The sequence below is a fragment of the Lissotriton vulgaris genome, chromosome 2_1, assembly GCF_964263255.1.
Source record: "Lissotriton vulgaris chromosome 2_1, aLisVul1.2, whole genome shotgun sequence".
NCBI classification, from domain to species: Eukaryota; Metazoa; Chordata; class Amphibia; order Caudata; family Salamandridae; genus Lissotriton; species Lissotriton vulgaris.
Genome location: NC_141687.1, coordinates 1,240,009,267 through 1,240,028,251, shown reverse-complemented (window position 1 = coordinate 1,240,028,251; position 18,985 = coordinate 1,240,009,267). Strand labels below are relative to the sequence as shown.

Genomic DNA, 18,985 nt, shown 5'->3' with positions numbered 1-18,985 from the left:
CCCCCTGGTTCTCGTCAGACTTGGCTGCGAAACGGCGGCAGTGTAAAAAAGCAGAAAGAACATGGCGCAGGCATTATGATTCTAAGTCCAGGGAAGCTTATAAAGAGTCTATCAGAGAGTACCACCGCAACATCACTGCTGGTAAAAAGTCCTATTTAGCAAAAAGAATTGATGCAGCCTCTAATTCTTGCAAAGACATTTTTAGGGTGGTGAAGGATTTCATCTCCCCCTCCTGATGCACTCCCAAGATCATGCACTCGGAGCTCTGGATCACCGAGCTGGCTAATTTCTTTGCCCACAAGATTAATGCCATCCAAAATACTTTCGCGGCTATCAGGTTGACATCAATCCAGGAAATACCTCAGTCCTCTCCCTCCCTGAATTCCACGGACCCGGCCCTTTGGGATTTTCCGTCGCTGACTCCCGAAATCTCTCTTGAGCTTCTCTCCAAGCTCAAATAAGGTTCCCCTCTTGACCCCTGTCCCGCAAAAGTTCTGGCCCAGGTGGCTCCGGTACTTAACCCTTTAATCAATCCGCTTCTTAACCTTTCCCTTAGCACAGGGACGGTTCCTCAGCCTTGGAAGCAGGCCCTGATCTTACCCCTTCTGAAAAAACCCAACCTGGACCCTAGGAACCATGCTAACTACAGACCCATCTCCCTTCTGCCGGTCCTGGCGAAAGTTGTCGAAAAGCATGTCCATAATTCCCTCATCAACTTTCTCAAGGCCCATGATATTCTGCATCAGTCGCAGTCAGGGTTCCGCTCCAATCTGAGCACAGAAACAGCTCTGCTCAAGGTCACCAAGGCCATCAAAGAAACCCTTGATGGTGGGGGCAAGGCCATGCTGATCATGCTTGATCTATCGGCGGCCTTTGACACCGTCCCCATGACCGTCTCCTTCTTAGACTCTGGGAGATAGGCCTGAGGGGGACGGTGCTCAGTTGGGTCAGATCCTTCCTCGCCAACCGCCAGCAGACGGTCTGGGCCCCCCCTTTCTCCGCCATAATGCCGCCTCTGGAGGTTGGAGTGCCTCAGGGCTCTATCCTGAGCCCCACTCTTTTCAATATCTATATGACCCCTTTGGCGGCACTGACGGAGGCTTACGGGGCTCAGATCGTATCATACGTGGACGACACCCAACTCTTGTTCACGTGTGATAAAGGTTCTGACTTTCACGGTGCCAACATCAGGGGCTGCCTTGAGGCTGTTTTCAACTGGTTTGAGCAGAACAGCCTCAAGTGCAACTCTGACAAATCAGAAGTTATTTTCTTTGGTTGCTCAGCAGACCCCAGGTGGAAGGACTGGTGGCCTGTGGCCATGTTTCCCCGGGACAGCGACTCGATGGTCGCCAAAAACCTGGGAATTCAAATAGACAACAGCCTTTCCCTGAAACCCCAGGTTCTTAGCCTGTTCGGCAAATGTTTTGCCACCCTTAAAATGGTAAGGACATTTCTCCCTCTGCTGTCCTTTGACCACAGAAGAATCACCATACAGGCCTTGATAGGCTTGTGCCTTGACTATTCGAATGTGCTGTACCTGGGCCTTCCTGACTTCCTCCTAGGTCGCTTACAAGTCATCCAGAATTCAGCGGCTAGAGCCATTTTTGGACTCACTAGGAGAGCAAGAGTCAGTGATCTTCTTAAAACCTTGTACTGGCTCCCCATCAAAAAGCGCATTGCTTTCAAAACGCTCATCATGGCATTCAAAGCTCTCCGTGGTCTGGGCGCCAGATATCTTCAGAGAAGGATGAGCTTCTACACACCCTCGAGATCTTTGAGATCTTCCACTCAGGCCATGGCTGTCACGCCTATGATTAGGCGTGCTTGGTACGGGGGCCGTTCTTTCAAGCGCCTAGCACCCCAGCTGTGGAATGCCCTTCCTCTTTCTCTGAGAATGACTACCGATCTCTTGGCTTTTAGAAAAAATCTTAAAACTCTCCTATTTACTCAGTAATTCTTTCACCGCCCCCTTTCGACTGGACAGAAGATCTTCCAGTGCCGGGACACTCCTCGGAGTAGCCGCGCGCTATAGAAATCCACCCTATAACATACAACATAACATAATAGTGTACTATGCAGATTTAAGGAACCATACAAGGTAAGGACTAATGGAAAACAGTGCAAGAAACTAGAAGAATCTTGGAAAAAAGGACAGAGATATAGTCAAAGGGTAATGAACTGCCAGTAACAGTTGATTGAACAGTTGCCAAGCACAGTCCATCTGCAATTAGAACTTAAATGCTAATTATGGGCTCACCGGTCGGGAACTTACAAAAATCATACTCTCAGCTTTATTGCGATGATGTAAAAAGAAAAATGTACTTTCCTCATCATTTGGGAACAAAATGTAGTTCTGCCTCTTCCCACATTCATACAGGAGTCATATTTGTGTGTACTTATACCTACTACCACTCCTGGGGTATAGACCATCAACCAGGACTCTCCAGCCATTTATGTCCTGGGCTTTTCTTTCAATCTAACTCCAGGTGTAACCCATCCCTTTGCAGTCAGCCTGGGGTCCTCAACGCCAGGTGTTTCCTGCATTTCTCTTTTTCTTTTCCCTTGAGGGTTCCGGGTGGGGGCTTGCCTGGTGTTGTTTGATGCAGGCTTTTGGCATCTTTTCATGATCTCTTGATGAGCAGGGAGTTAGATAAGATGCTGCCATAGGCCATTGTTGCTGATAGTGTTTGGCCAGTAGATCTTGAGGATTTTTCTCAGACAGGTGTTGATAAAGGCCTGGACTTTGTTGCTAGTGGTCCCTGTTCTACAGGTTTCTGCTACATACAAGAGGATAGATTTGACTTTGGTATTAAAAAGTCTGATCTTGGTTTGCAGCATTAGGTCCTTGGAGCTCCAGATCTTCTTTAGCAGAATAAAGGCAGCCTTTGCGTTTCTGATTCTTGCCTTGATGTTGGCCTCTGCGACGCCCTGCTTGCCTATGACACTGCCCAGGTAAATGTAAGCCTCAACCGCTTCCAGGGTATCACCTGCAAGAGTGACTGAAGTAGTGCTGGTTGTGTTAAACTTCAGGATCTTAGTTTTTCTCCTTTAGATGTTGAAACCAAGTTGCACTGGTGTGGCTGCCACTTTGTCGGTTTTCTCTTGCATCTGCAGGTGGGTATGGGAGAGTAGGGCCAGGTTGTCAAGCTTCGTCCAAGGTGTCCACTGGCTCCCATTGTTTTTATTTGTTGTGGATGTCTTCAATTTTTTGTAAACAGATTTTAGTGATTTTTTTCCCAGTAAACAAGTGCCAGCCGATATAAAACATACTGATATAGGATCAAACAACTACTGCCTAAACCACGAAGGCTAAACAACGAGCATTGCCAAACCACTACATTTTTTACAATGAGTTCCTAAACCAAGAAAAATATTTAAATTGCTCTTTACCCATTTACACCACTTTCTTCTTTTTAATCTGCATGTTTTTGACATAAAAAAAGAAATGTAATAATAGATGAATTTTTATTGACTGCCCTCTCAACTGAAAAGGAAAGCAAGGCTGCTGCTTGCATGGTGAAGCAGAAAAGAATGCACACTGGTCCAGTCGCGAGTGCCAGTGCCTGGCACATCCTGCAAAGGGATACGTGTGGAATGATTGTGTGGGGCTGGTCAGAGCCTGCTTCTCTCTCGGGAGGAGCTGCTAGAACCGGAATATGTCTGGTGCCAGCAGAGAATCGGCCGCTGGATCTCCCAACTGCAATTGTTGGCTTTTGTAGTCTATGGGTTCACACAGAGATACACATCTTGGAGTTTTTGCAAAAATGCTAATTTTCACAGTAGTTTTTCAAAGTTCTTTCATTGATTTAATGTAAATTGACATTTCCCTCTGTACATAAGTGTCAGTACTATATTCACCAAATTTAAATCTGCTAATATTTCTTCCTGAAACATGTCTTCTAACCTGTTTTATAAATAATCTGGGGTATGTCATTGGTTGTGTTGTTCTCTGAAGTGTTTCCACTGTATGCTTTGAATACGGGTGCTTTGCATTAAAGACAGCACATAAATGTACAGGCATTCACATTGAGAAATGCTACATGTTTCTTGAGTTCACATGCAGCCTCTTCACACATTATTAGCATCACCTGGTACAATCTGCCCTCTGTAAAATGATGGGCACTGCAGTCATGGGTAAGTACCTCAGCACAAACATATCCTGCTTCAGCTGGTACACAGGAGATGATGACGCACAAAGCATATTAGGCAATTTTTGCCGGGGTAAATGAAGCACAAGCAAGTGCCAGATCACACAAAGAGAAATGTTTAAAAAAAATGCAGGCTGGAAAAAAATCAAAAGAGAATATTTTATAATTATGCAAACATGAAAAGAAAAAAATTAGAGCTGTGTAGCACATGTTTACGGCACAATCACTAACAAACACACCCTCGGGCGACAACAATGATCGTAATTGTCTTTAAGGGGCTGCTTCCCCGCACTCAGCTTGGCCGAGTGAGTCATGCCGGGGGGCGAAGATTGTGTCAGGTCAAGAGGGGAGAGACTCGTGGTTTAGGAAAGTCGTGGTTAAGGAAAGTTGTGGTTTAAGAAAGCCGTGGTTTATAATTGTCGTTGTTAAGGATTGGTCGTTCAGGCTTCGTTGTTCAGGTAAGTCAGTATAAAAACTTCGTTGTTGAGATGTTTCCCAAAACATACATCACAGAATTACCATACAAATGTTGAAATCACGTTTAGTCAAGCAATGTAAGTCTGTGCTGACATCTCCCTTACTCCCCTCCCATCATTGTGCACCAAAGACATTGAACACATTTTGGATGGGTAGACAAAGAGGGGGAAATGATGAGGGACTCTCGAGCCTAATATTGTAGAAGTATCGCCCCTGGGTTCCTCATAATGGTGCCCCTGCTGAAAGGCATCCCCCACAACAAGAGAGTATCATGGAGTGTCTGGGGAAGAGTCAGTGGGGGGTCAACTGGGTGTTTATGTTCTTCTACTAGGCTCTCCCATGTTCTGCCAAATTGAGGCATGCCCGGCCACGTCAGACTTCACAGAGTAATACAGCTTCCTCATAGTCAACAATTCTTTCCAATTCAGGTTGCCACAACATTAGCTCAGGGCCACCTCTCAATTTCCAGTGTGTGGTGACCTCCCTCTTAGCAAGAATATAGACCAAGTCTTGCAATTTACTAGAGACCTTCTGTTTCGCAGTGTGAGGGAAGTTCCTCAATAGACAATAGCTCAGTTCGCAGGGGATTTACTTATCATTACTATGCATGTGTTCCAGTCTATGGCCAGCAGTAAGAGAAAAGGTGAGAGCAAACAGCCCACCAAACTACAAAGGTTTCTGTGAGTTGTCCTCCATGAATTATCTTGCAGGTAATTTCCATGTAAGAGTTCCTGATGATTCTTACGAGTTTATCTGGCACACCACAGTGGTGGAGGAGTTTCCTAAGGGTCTCTCTGTCCACACTGTTGAGTCCCTCTACACGCCTTGAACAAACGGATGTAACTTGTAATTGATGTACCTTGTGTAACAATGTGTAACTTGAAACCTATGTAACTCTCCTCATGTAAAGCGCTCTGATACCCCCGGGTCTAGCCAGCGCTATATAAAACTCAAGTAAATAAAATGTCTTCTCATAGTCGATGAAGTTGACATAGAAGGGGGATTTCCCTTCCATCGATTGCTCAATGATGATGAGCACTATTGCAATCTGGTCTGTGCAGGATCTATCTTTGCAGAAGCCAGCTTGCTGGTCTAGTAACTGAGCGTCAACTTGTTTCTTTATCCTGTTAAGGAAGACTCTGTTGAGCACTTTGCCTGAGGTTGATAGAAGAGCTATCCCTCTGTAGTTCAGGCAGTTACTCAGGTCACCTTTCTTGGGAATCTTGATCAGATATCTGCCATTCAGTCTGATGGTACCTTTTACTCTTCCCAGATCCTTCCAAACATGGTTTAGAGTATGTCTACTGATGTGTCAATGTCTGCCTTCAGTACCTCTGCCGGAATATTGCCAGGTCCTACTGTTTTTCTTCATTGGTTATTCTGCTTCCTGATCTTCTGTGGCAAGACCATCTATGATTATTCAATTTTGTGCTGCTAAGATTATCTTTGCTTCCTCGTTGCTTTTGGTATATTCACCTTAAGCTTTAACTTTTCTGCTCTTGTTTGACAGGTGTTGACTGCAGCATTATTTTCCTTTCTTGCTTGCATTTTGCAGAGTCTCTGTGGAGATCCATTCTTTATGCTGGTGTTTCTATGGGAGTCAGTACCACCTGTCAGGTTGATGTCACTGTTTCTCTGTAGTCCTCTAGTTCTTGCAGGACTTGAAACTTGTTACTGAGGGTGACTAAGTATTCACTCTGTTTCTGTGCATCTTTGAGGAGGGTGGTGTTTTTATCGCTGGCGTTGGTTTGTCGGTTCCATCCATGCCTTCTTCAGCTTTAGCTTTTGCCTGGCTATGACATGGGTATGGTCTGACGCTACGCCGGCTCCTATCATAACTCTAACATCCTGCATGGAACTCCAGAACTTCTTGGCAAGGTAGACATGGTCGGTCAAATTCTCTTTTGAATGGTCTGGTGACAACCATGTTGCAGTTTGTATTCTTCTGTGTGGGAATACACTAACACCAATTACCAGACTGTTCAGGGCACAGAGCTCTGGAAGCCTTTCACCATTCTCTTTCATGTCGCAAAGGTCATGGTTGCTAATTACTTCTTTGTACCAACTGTTGTTGCTTCCAATCTTGGCATTGAGTTCCCCATCAGTATGGTGATGTCTGTCTAAAGGTATTTCTCCAGGATGGATTGGAGTCTGTTGTTAAACAGTTCTTTTTTCGTTTCTTTGCTGTTATTTGTTGGTGCATAGCACTGGATACCATTCATGATGTTACTCTTTTTCTTTATGTGGAAGGCCGCTGTGAGGATTTTGGGACTGTGGGCTTCTCTTCCAATCAGAGTTCTGTTGGCTGCTGGCATTAGCATCAGGGCAACTCCCTGAGTATGTGGGGCGTAGTCTTCATTGTGTCCGGAATACAGCAGCATTCTTCTTGGAGCCAGTCTTTTCTGTCCATACTGCATCCATCTGGTCTCACCAATGCCAAGCAGGGCAAGGTTGTATTTTTCTTCTCTGCTGTCAGGGACTGTCCAGGACTATGTAGGGAACACAGTCAGGGATTTGGGCAAGGACTGGGAACTTGGTAGAAAACTTGCACAGGAAGGGGAGTACAACGCTGCCCAGGATCATACAGGGATTCAGAGGAGAAAAAGGGATCCAAAGGGGAAGCCGGTACAAGTGAACAAGATGGGTAAGACTCAGAAAGGAAGGGGACTCGCAAAGCAATTTAGCATTCAAGAATAACTACACCCAGGACAAATGTGCAAGACATATATATGAAACAACATTAGCAATAAAGGGGAGTGTGGGTTAAAGCACTCAGGAGCGCCACATGGTAAGACTGATGCTCATTAAGTTTCTCACCCACAATTGCTGTTACAGATACTGACGGCTGTAAGATTGTGTGATGTAGTCTAGTGGTTGGGGGGTGGAGTGAAAGGGAGGAGCAGGAAAGGGAGGAGCCAGGGACAGGAACCAGGACAGTTAGAGTAGGGAAAGGGACATGAAAGGAGGTACAGAATAAAGCTCCTTTATAAATCAATGAGAATTGTCTGTCGTTATTCACAAGACATGACAACTGGCGACGAGGGTGGGATCTGCATGCCCATTGCTCACCGGACCTTGTGAGAGCACCCTATCCCATGCAGTGTCCAGACAAGAAGAACACTGCTGTGTGGAGCCGAGCTGCCGCCCGAAAAGAGAAGCCAGCAGCAAGTAACCCTCTCTCCAAAGCCAGGAGATCGAGGGAGCCCAAAGAAACCGAGGGAACGAGTGCCCGAGCGTCCGAAGAAAAGAAACTCTCGATCGCACCAAAACGCGACTCACGCCTGATGCGTGCAAGTTGGCGTGCCTTGATGGAACAGGAGTCGGGAGCCCACCCCGACTCTGCTGTGCACCCAAGGTGGTGAAGAGTGCCCCAGGTGAGGGAGACTGCCCCCAGAAGACCTGCTGGCAGGCGCTAACGAGCGCGACAAAAGCGGAGCTGGAAACGGAGCTCGAAGAGTCCCGGCATCGGAAACCTCACTCCTGATGTGTGAGCATTGGCACGCGATCGCCGAGTGAGCGCGGGACCTGGCGAAGCAAGGTGTGAGGCGGCTCGCGATGTGTCCCCCCTGCTCCGTGACCTGCCGGTTGCGTGGAGTCCCAGTGGAAGAGCGCTGGTAAAGCGCTGGAGACCCCGTCCAAGAAACGCGCGTGAGCGCTCATATGGGTGCTCACCCCGGATGCGGGAGAAAGAGTGGAGTGCAGCGGTGAAGTAAAGGTTGGGAGCCCACCCCGATCCTACCTGCTGGTCTAGCGTGCTGTTGGCCTGGCGACCAGGGAAGGTGTCATCGCGGGAGAAACCGGCTGTCGGTAAGTGCCGGTTGTGGCAGAGGGAGCCTGAAGAGTGGAGGAACCGAAAATCTCGTGGGAAACGAGATTCCCATAGCGGCGGCCATTTTGGAGTCAGGCGACTCCTCCAATTCCCTGTCAGGGATCGGAGTGGGCCATATTGAAGTCAGGCAAATCGAGTTGGAGAAACAAGCCTGGATAAATGTAAGTCAACAAAAGAAACAAGCATTGACAAATATAAATGAACAAGCATTGGCAAGAGTAAGTGAACAAGCATTGGCAACTATAAAAGAAGAAACATTGACAAATGTAAGTAAAACAAGCATTGATGAGTGCAAGCGAACAAGACTTGGCCAATGCAACAAGACAAGCAGTGGTCAACCTAAGGAAACAAGCATTGATAAACGCGAGGAAACAAGCATTGACAAATGCAAGAAAACAAACATTGTTAAATGTAAAAGGAGAAAAGAAAACAAGTACTGGTAAAGACAAGAAGAGTACAACAAGCATTGGCAAGTGTAGAGAGCAAGCACTAACGAAGGTAAAGGAACAAACACTGACAGATGCAAGAGGTAGATAGAAGTAACAAGTGGACACCAACAAGCACGAGCAAATGCGAGAGGTGCACAAAGATAAACAAGCACGAGTACAAGCAACCTGAAGTGAAAGGAACAAAAGTGTCAATAAACACAATAAGCACTGGCAAGTGCAAGAGATACACTGAAAGCAAGCACAAGCAAACACACGCTTCAAGTATAAGCAGGCCCGAGCGAATGCAAATCCACGACAGCACAAGCACGAACCAACACAAACCCGAACATACCAAGCACGGACGAATACAGATCCTGAATGTAACGAGCACGAGCAAAAGGCAAGTACCCAAGAAAATGTTCAGCACCATGTGAAGATAAACAATTAAAAGTAACAGAAGATAAGAAAATAAATGATCCAGAAGCATGAGTAAATGAATGTCAAGGAAGTCTTCTCTCATCAACAAAGTGATTGGATAACCTGCACTAGTCCAGAAAGAGACGAACGGACATGATGCCAAATTTACCATGCCTCATTGCGGAAGAGCCACAAACCACCTGCAGCTAGCATGCAACTCTAAAGGCAGCGGGAGGTCGCTGAGCCACGAGTCATGCACAGTGGAGCTGAGTGGTGGCCATTCTGAACTCAAGAAATCCAAGCCTCACTCACAGAAGCATACCGAGATAGTTGCAAAGCTTAGACAGTTGCAAAGCTTACCAACCTCAAAGGAAACGACCAGATCAAGGATCGCGGCCGAAGAGAGTCAGCCAAGAAGACGGGTAGCAAAGTGAACAGTCCCGTGACCGTATCAGATCATGGCGGTGGGAAAAGCAACACAACGGTTCAATCCCTGCATTGAAGTGCCACCCCCAGTGACACAGACTGACAGTCAGAGTTTGGGTCCCAAATGGAACCGGTGGCTGGAATCACTGGACGATTTTCTTGATGCCATCGGTGAACGAAGAGATGGAAAATGTCCGATACTACTCCTCCAGCTAGTAGGTCGTGAGGGCCGACGCCTAGTCAGAACATTTCCTGAAAAGGACACAGGGACCTATGAGAGACTCCAAGAGAAGCTATGTGCCCACTTCCACGCGCTGGCAGACGTGGATCATGATCGCATTGCCTTCAACACCGCACAGCAGGAACCAGTAGAACCATTGCCAAAATTCATCAACCGCCTGCAAAGTCTGGTACAATGCTTACATTTCAACACATTTACAAACGAGGAAACAGTTCGGCTCCGGATAATCGAAGGCTGTTCAAATGCTGACACGAAGCGTAAGATTCTTCAGGGGAGTGGTCGCTAAAGAGAATCATCAGAGGGGCAGAGGTTGGAGTGCGGGTCAAAGAAAGAGACATATCAAAAGACGTACACTCGAATACAAGACGCAAGGATGTCTGGAAAGAGACATCCCTCATGTCTGGGGGCAAGACCCAGGAAACAAACAAAACCGAAAAGAGGGAGGGTGAAGGCAGATCAGAGCCAGGACGAAACAAGAGACAAAGCACACAAACGACCAGGATGAGTCAGGATTGCGATGGCGGTACCGATACAACCTCACGGAGTCATTCAACCTCAAGGAGTCAGTCAACAGATGGCAGCACTGATACAACCTCACGGAGTCATTCAACCTCAAGGGGTCAGTCAACCGATGGTGAAAACGGTTCTGAAGCGGATGAAGTGTCAAGTGGGACAGATCACACCCAGGGACAAGATGGCAGCCTGCCCAACAAGAGGGCAAGGAAGACAAACTACAGAAGATGGGAACAATCCCGCCAATGCTGGAAATCGGCACACGAACACCCTCGGGCATCCTCCTACTATTCACCAAAGTCTGTAGATGAGTCCGAAGGAGCATCAAGCAGTGAGACACATCACCCCAATGGCACGGACGTCAGTACACCCAACAAGCGAAAAGAAGAAACTAACCACATGAGGAGTGGTAAGCCACTCAGACACCGAAAAGGGAGAGGCATGTGCACTCAAGACAGTCATGACAATGAGAAAACGGAGAAAAGACAATTGATGTCCCGTGAGAGGGGTAAAGACCAAATGTTCCAGGATCAAACTAAAGAAGTAAACACGTGGTTAGCAAACAACCTCTCCCCCGCAACAACACAGAAGACACGTAAAGAGACATACCCAAAGGAATATCCCGCAGATAGCTCCGACTCCAGGAGCATGTCATCACAGATTACCAACTCAATAAACTTACCAGCCAAGACGCCCTCAAAGGAACGTTCTCAAAGGGAATTGGCAAGCGACTCCTCCGACTCGGAAAGCATGTCTGTCCGATCACTCGGGTCAACAAAATCATGGTCCCGACCACGTCCATGGCATCAATCACCCGAACGCACAATAGAACCAAAGGACAACATGTCATGTCAGTCATCGCCATATCGAGACATGAGTAATATACCGTCACCCCTGATGGGGTCAGCGAGGCTGACTCAAAGAACTGACAGAAGGAACAGAAAGCGATGGGACTGCATCTACCAGGTGAAAAAAGACTATCCTGTCACCCTGCCAGGAGGACCAAATGTGGTGACAGAGATAGATTGTCACCGGATGAGAGAGAAACAGGTACATGCCCAGATGGTCAAGGGGTTCGCCAGTCTCAAACACGAGTGGGAGTGGGAGAGACAAACAGAGGCGGCGAATGAGTCCAAGAATCAAACCAGGACACCCATTTCAGATAGTACATTAACGTCTGGCATGCCTGACAGTGAACCGAAGAACAGTGCTGCTCCCAACCTGACAAGACAAAAAGAAGTAACCTTACAGGTGGGAGCTCGGAAAAGAACTAGAACATCGTCCACTCATGAAGGAGATCGATCGTCAATAAAACAAGAGTCACCAAGGAAAACAGACTGCCACTACCGCGCTGAGCCAGTAGCAGTCACACAACAAGAAAGAACCATGATAACTGCGGAATCAGAGAATCAGCAGCCCACATGCAATGGGTTGCATTCTCAAAAGTGCACTCCCGTAATCAAGGATGCCCTGGTTAAGACAACGGAAAGATTGACCAAAGCCAGGCCCACCACTGATTTGACACTACTGATGCTTGAAGAACAGGCTGTCCGCCGACCTGTGTGGCTGATTGAAGAATTGCGAACACTGTGGAAATTAAGTTCATTTTGTTAAGAAAGGGGGAGATGTAGGATTGTGTGATGTAGTCTAGTGGTTGGGGCGTGGAGTGAAAGGGAGGAGCAGGAACGGGAGGAGCCAGGGACAGGAACTAGGACAGTTAGAGTAGGGACAGGGACATGAAAGGAGGTACAGAATAAAGCTCCTTTATAAATCAATGAGAATTGTCTGTCGTTATTCACAAGACATGACAACGGCAAATACCCACATGTAGGATATGCATGCAAAGGCAGGGTCTGTGGAGCTTATACCTATGGTGATGTTTTAAATGTAACTCAAAACAATACTCACAGAGAACAAGAAACACCACCTAGGTAGTCAGCTGAACCCACGGATCCTGGCGATCAAACAGGAACACGCAAGGCAGTAACAGCAAGGGGGTAGAACTAAACACAAGCACAATAGACAAGGAGCTAGCAAGGAAGAGTGCTTAACAGGAAAGGAAGGAAGTCACAGGGCACACTTGGCATAAAGCAGGTAACAAACATACAAGGTAACAGAAGTACGACAGTAGAATAGAAAGACAGCAAACTAGAACTGGAACCAAGGAAATGGGAAGAAAGGCAGAGACTGGAAAGGGATATACAGAAGGAGAGGCTACAAGGGTATACTAGAATAGTGCAGGTTAAGGATTCAAGAAAAACGTAGCATAGAAAGCAGTGCTGGGGCAGGAACAAGAATTGAGCTAAAGCTCAGGAGTCTAGGTAGCACTGGAGGCAGTGCTGGTTCAGGAACAGGGAATTATTATAGCTAAAGTCAAGTTAGCACTGTAGGTAGTGCTAGTACAGGAAAAGGGAATTACTAAAGCTTTAGGAGTCAAAGTAGCACTGCAGTCAGTGCTAGTTCAGGAACAGGGAATTAGATACAGCTCAGGAAACAAGGAGTCAAGAGAGCACTGTATAAAGTGCAAATCAGGAACAAGAAATAGCTGAAGCCCAGGAACAGGAACAAAGAATAACTATAGCTCAGAAACTCAGGAAACAAGAGCACTGCAGGCAGTGCTAATTCAGGTACAAGGAATAGCTATAGCTCAGGAACTCAGGAAACAAGGTAGCACGGCAAGCAGTGCTGATTCACGAGAAGGGAAACTGCTGAAGTTCAAGAACAAGGAATACTAAGGCTCAGGGGTCAAGGTAGCACTGCAGGCAGTGCTAATTCAGGAACAAGGCATAACTAAAGCTCAGGAAACCCTGGAAACAATAGCAAAAGCTCAGGGAGCACTGGAAACAAGGATCAGTCTCACCGGTAAACAGCTACAATGGCCAACCTTGGCCTGAAGGGAGCTGGGGCTTAAAGAGCTCACAGTAATCATATGCATCAGGTGTGAGCAGGCTAGCAGCAGCCAGCCACAGGTGAGCTGAAATCCTCCACCCATCCTTGGCCTGCAGGGGTGGAGACAAAGCAGTGAGCAGGGAATTCTGTGTAATGGAGTTTCAGACATGAGTAGGCTGGCTTCAAGTATAAGCAGGATGGCTTCCACAAAACCCGGCATGGATTGGGAATGGATGTCAGTTCCCAATAAGTGTTCAAATGGCTGGAAGTCAGGATATACATGCAGGGGAGGGTCTGTATTCTTATTGGAAGACTGGAAAGTCCCACTAAGTGGTCCCCTGGTGGTGGGTACGAGAGCACAGGGAGTGAATCATGACATCTGCTGCCACTTGGGCTGTCTTGCCTGTCTCGGAGATGGTCCTCATGTTCCATGCCGCAATGGAGATGGTCTTGCTCAAAAGCAGATGCATCCGCTTTGTGGCTTCCAATGATCTTTGGCTTTCACCACAAGGCATCATTGCACTCTGTGAAGGCAATTCCTCTCTCCCCAATGCCAGGATGTCTTTTGTTTGACGTCTCTGTACCTAGGATTTTTCTTACATTTGTGTGCAGTCTTTCCTTAATTGTATTTGAATCCAAGGAGGAGGAAAAGTTAGTTGGCAATACTGAAGAATTCATCCTTTGGGGTTGAAGGTACCTTAACATGGAGCTTTTGACTTCTCAGATGTATATTGGTAGAGCCAGAACCCCAGATCACGGTGCTCCTAGTGTTACACCCATGTAAAGCTCAATATGCCTCTGCCAAGAAACTTGACAGCTCCAAAGAGCCAGGTACCTGGCAAGCAGCCCCACACAAGAATTCTGGCAGGGAGAATGGTCTATATTTAGCTTGGCCACACCTAACAGCAACCAGCGGTCTATTGCCCCATAGCCCATGTGTCGCTGAGCCCCTGATGACTGCTGGTGAATCTATGGCTGGGCAACTGGTAGCTCATGAGCCAAAAAGATGAAAGTCAGAAATTGGGGTGCTAAACTCACATCGCAGGAGTTAAATTGGGAATCTTCACATCACAGATAGGTTTTCATCACTTCACATGTAGATTAATTGTTATTGTTTATGTGACTTGATTGTAACAGAAGATCTACTGCACGTAAGTAGAGTAAGTATTTCATACATTTTAAGTGTTTTTAATTTCGGTATATCAGTGTCCGCGGTACTCCCAAGGTATATAGTGATAAGTCATTAGCTGATTAGCTAATGACTCCTTTTACAAAAGCGAAAGGCAGCCATCTTCTTTCCAGCTTGAGATTCCTTGTGTTCTGCATTACCCCATTCAATTTAGGTAAATATTAGGTTTGGTGTTTTTCCCATACCTATTACAACTTTAGTAAGTGATAGTAGGCAGGAAAAAAGTGTTATAAGTTTATATATATATATTAAAAAAATAAAATGGGAAGTACTGCAGTAGTACCATGGTACTGAAAAAAAAATGAAATTCACTATGAGACAATGTATTTTAATAATATAATGTGCTAAAGTATTTTTCAATTATTTAGATATTTAACTATGCACATACAAGTTTACAAAGTAGTGCTGTATATACAAAAAATTAATGTGCTACTCTAAAAAAAAAAAAACACACTTCACCGTACAGTAGTTTAAACGTAGAAAAATGTATAACCAAAAATGTTAGCCTTTGAAAAAATATTTGGAGTACCACAGTACACCTGCTTTACTCCATAGTTTTAAAATAAATATATAGTTACTATTTGCACTTTACTAAAGTGGTAATAGTTAGGGCAAAAATACCAAACCGAATACTTACCTACTTCGGAAGGAGTTACGCACAACACGGTGAAAGTGTACCAAAAACAACATGTCTGCCTTTAACTTTTGTAAAGTCAATGATTACCTGATGCAGTAAGGTACTTGTAGGTTCAAGGAAGGGTAGTGTATGGGGCAGCCAGGGCTTATTTACAATATAATTCTATTCAGGACCATATCCTTTTTTATAAAAACATGCTTACTGCCCCACTGCAAAGTGCATTATGCATTTAAAATGAAGAATCAATACATACTTAGGGGCCCATTAGGATAGCGTGCGGAAAACCACCCCGACCGCCATGGAGGCGGAAATCAACCGCCCGCCATGACAGCGGAAAAACCGGCATGCGAATTAGGATCACCCGCCACGAAAAACCGACCGCGGCGGTAGCTGCCAAAAGAAAACCGCCCGACGCGTGCGGTGATGGCAAAACTCCGACCGCGGCGGCCGGAAAAGCAGCGGATAACACAAAACCGTCCACAGGTACATCGGAGACACTGCACGGGAAATTACGATAACCCCGAGGGTGTTGCGGGCGGAACCGCCCACACCGACCGCCGCGGACGCACCCAGGAGTGAATCGGAGAAATGGCGGACAAGCAGCAGCAAAGCCACCGCTGCGGCTGAACATGATAAACATGGTGGACGATGTGAAAACACTGCAGTGATGCCTAACACTGTATAAACAAAGTAGCCCTGCACCCAAAACATACAACACACATACAAAGAAACATAAATATCCAAAATAATACACAGAACCACTCCCACAACACACCTGACCACCTAAATCCTATTGGACACACCCACACAGCTGAGTATAAAGCCACCCCCTGCACTGGCCACAATCCTTTGCATCACTCCAGAAGACAAGGCCATACACCACATCTGACAGGAGAGGCAAAAGAGCACAGCACAACCACCCACCAACCACCACCACCACCACCATCACACCATCACAAACAAACCCCCACCACACAACACCCCACACACATCATCACCACACCCCTGCACCCCTGCACCCACAAACACCTCAACCCACCCACACCATGACATCACAAAAAAATGCCCAAATTCACAGAGAGTGAGTTGACAGTCATGGTCACCGAGATTGTAAGAGCAGAGCCACAACTATTTGGTAGCCTGGTCCAACAGACACCATTAGCCACCAGGACACAAATGTGGGAAAGGATAGTCCAAAGGGTGAATGCAGTAGGGGCCACCCCAAGATCCAAGAAGGAGATCCAGAAGCGGTGGAATGATCTCAAGAGGGTTGTCAAGGAGAAGAGGAGCAAGAACTGGACGCTGGCAAACGTGACTGGCAGTGGCCCTCCCATCCCACAAAAGACATTCACACCATGGGAGGAGAAGGTGCTTGCCATCCTTCTCCCTGAGAGTCTCACAGGAGTAGCCGGGGGAGCGGAGGCTTGTAAGTACAGACAAATGTCCAACACCACAATGAGAATTACCTCCTTGCAATACCCAAACAACATTTTACTGTCCATCACCACACAACATGTAGCCAGCCACCCTGCTTAGGAGGCCTGTATGGGAGAGGGAGGTCTGTACAACAACTCACACCATACCCCCTGTATCAAAGCTGAGCAGTATGGAGGCCTCCCCCACCCAGCAGCATGCGTCAGCCATTGCCTCCTGCACAGTGACTTAACAGGTACGTATCTACAGTAAATCCGCATGATGTGTGTGTGTGTGACCTGCATCCAGTAAACCTACAACAATCTAACCCAAAGCATTGACAATCAATATGTATGACTCCATGATGTCCCCCAGCACTATGAAATGTTACACGGTGTTGCCATTAGTACTACAACTGATGACTGCACATGTAAGTAGTGTACAGACAGATGATGATACGCAGATGACACTAACACTGACCACTCCCCATCGACTCCACAGGTGACGAAGAACTCACTGCTGAGGACAACACCAACGACCAGCAGAGCCAGTCTCCACCCCCGGCCCATGGACTCTCAGAAGTGGACTCCCAGGACAGTATGGATGATGAGCTCCAGGCCGGCCCATCAGGTGTGCAACAGACCCAGAGGTCCCAGGCCCCCATCCTCCCCACCACCACCTCTGCTGCCACTACAACGCAGCAGACCCCTGCAGCCACGGCCTCTACCACCGCAACCACCACAGCCACCACCCCCACTGCCACCAACACCACCAGGACCACCAGTACCACCTGCAGCAACCTCCCTGTCCCCAGGGATGACCAACCCACACCAACAGCTGCGGAGGGCAGGGAGAGAGTGCGTGGTCCCCCAGTGGCGAGAGAAGAGGTTCGTGGCGGCAGAACAAGTGGGAGGGCCAGGGTCACCACCAGACCTCGGGAGGAGTGGACACCATCCCTGGACCACTTCACCAGAGTTGTGGAGGCCTACCAAGAGGTCCAGGGACAAAGTGGCCGGTCTAATGAATTCATGAGGGAGCTCATCCTGCTGATGAGGTCCATCGATAACCGTCTGGGACAGATGGTGGACCTCATGGGCCAGCAAGTGGCGTTGCAGAGGGACAGGCCTGTGTCCCAACTACCACCTCCGTCCCCTCCTGTTGTGCCGCAGGATGACAATGCTCCATCCTCCCCAGCGCCAACAGAGAGGGACGAGTCCCCTGACGTCGCTGGCCAATCAGCAGGCCCCCCCCAAAAAGATCTAGGGGGCGTCCTAAGAAGAGCCTGGGAGTCCCTGGAGGCAATGCACCTACCACACGCCAGTCACAGAGCCAGCCGTGAAGACAACCCTCTTCCCTACTGCATTCACAGTTTGGACTATCCTTCCCCACATTGCCCTGGCAATGGCACCTCACTGTTGGACTGGGTGACCATATCCATGTGGTCTCTACTCTTACAACTCCTTGAACTGGACTGTCAACTCACTGCTCATTCCACACCTTAATGTAAATATCACTGCACCAATCACATGTAAACTCCAAAAATAAAATACCTGATGCACAAGAATTTGTGTTGTGAATTTTATAGTGCTGTATTTACATAGTTGCAGATGTCCATGATGTGTACCAATGATGTACAGTATGCAGGCCAGGAAACATCTGTAGCACCTAGGGAGACACAACAGAACAACAGTCACTGGTGTCATTGTGGCAACACACAGATCACTGCACACAAAATAACCTAAACTTCACAGCCATATTACACAATGTCTAGCAGATGTGCACAAATACAGTCCTATACACATCTCGGCACTGAACATCCATATCACTAACTACACACATGGGTGACAGTACATGTGCCCATTGGTTACTGCCACGCATAGCCATTCATAACAAGAACAACATCAGACAATGTACACGTTGTACCTAGTCAGCCACCTTCAAGTGAAGTAGCGTTCAATGAGCTGTTGCCGCTGATCAACTCCTTCCTCCTCTCCACTGTCCTCATCACTGGATTCTGGTCCCTGAGCAGGTTGTGGCCTTGGGTCATCACCATCATCCAGGAGCAGGGGGACCCTCCTGTGGATGGCCAGGTTGTTCAGCATACAGCATGCCACGAAGATCTTGCACACCTTCCCAGGCGAATATGCTAGTGCGCCTCCGGTCCTGTCAAGGCACCGGAACCTTGACTTAAGCAGTCCGAAAGTCCACTCGATCACCCGTCGGGTCCTGCCATGGGCATCATTGTAGCGGATGTCTGCTGGTGTCCGGGGATTCCGTAGTGGGCTCAACAGCCATGGGCGACTGGGATATGCTGAGTCACCTGTGAACGGAAAACACACATTGCAATGTTGTACAGCCAGAGTGCAGCAAGTGACACA

The 18,985-nt window shown here is 47.4% G+C and overlaps 1 protein-coding gene across 1 annotated transcript; it reads left to right on the top strand.

Annotated features, from left to right (window-relative positions):
- Positions 1-1,072: 1,072 nt before the first annotated feature.
- LOC147732432 (uncharacterized) lies at positions 1,073-18,109 on the top strand. The gene is made up of 3 exons (XM_086954264.1): positions 1,073-1,827; positions 16,382-16,620; positions 17,109-18,109. The coding sequence occupies exons 1-3, from the start codon at positions 1,073-1,075 to the stop codon at positions 18,107-18,109; spliced, it is 1,995 nt and encodes a 664-aa protein (XP_086810390.1).
- Positions 18,110-18,985: the final 876 nt, after the last annotated feature.

Coding starts and splice junctions, on each gene's coding strand:
- LOC147732432 (XM_086954264.1), top strand. CDS start 1,073: ATGACCCCTTTGGCGGCACTGACGGAGGCTTACGGGGCTCAGATCGTA. Junction 1,828..16,381: donor CCTATGATTAGGCGTGCTTG/GTACGGGGGCCG, acceptor AATGTGGGAAAG/GATAGTCCAAAGGGTGAATG. Junction 16,621..17,108: donor AGCCGGGGGAGCGGAGGCTT/GTAAGTACAGAC, acceptor TCGACTCCACAG/GTGACGAAGAACTCACTGCT.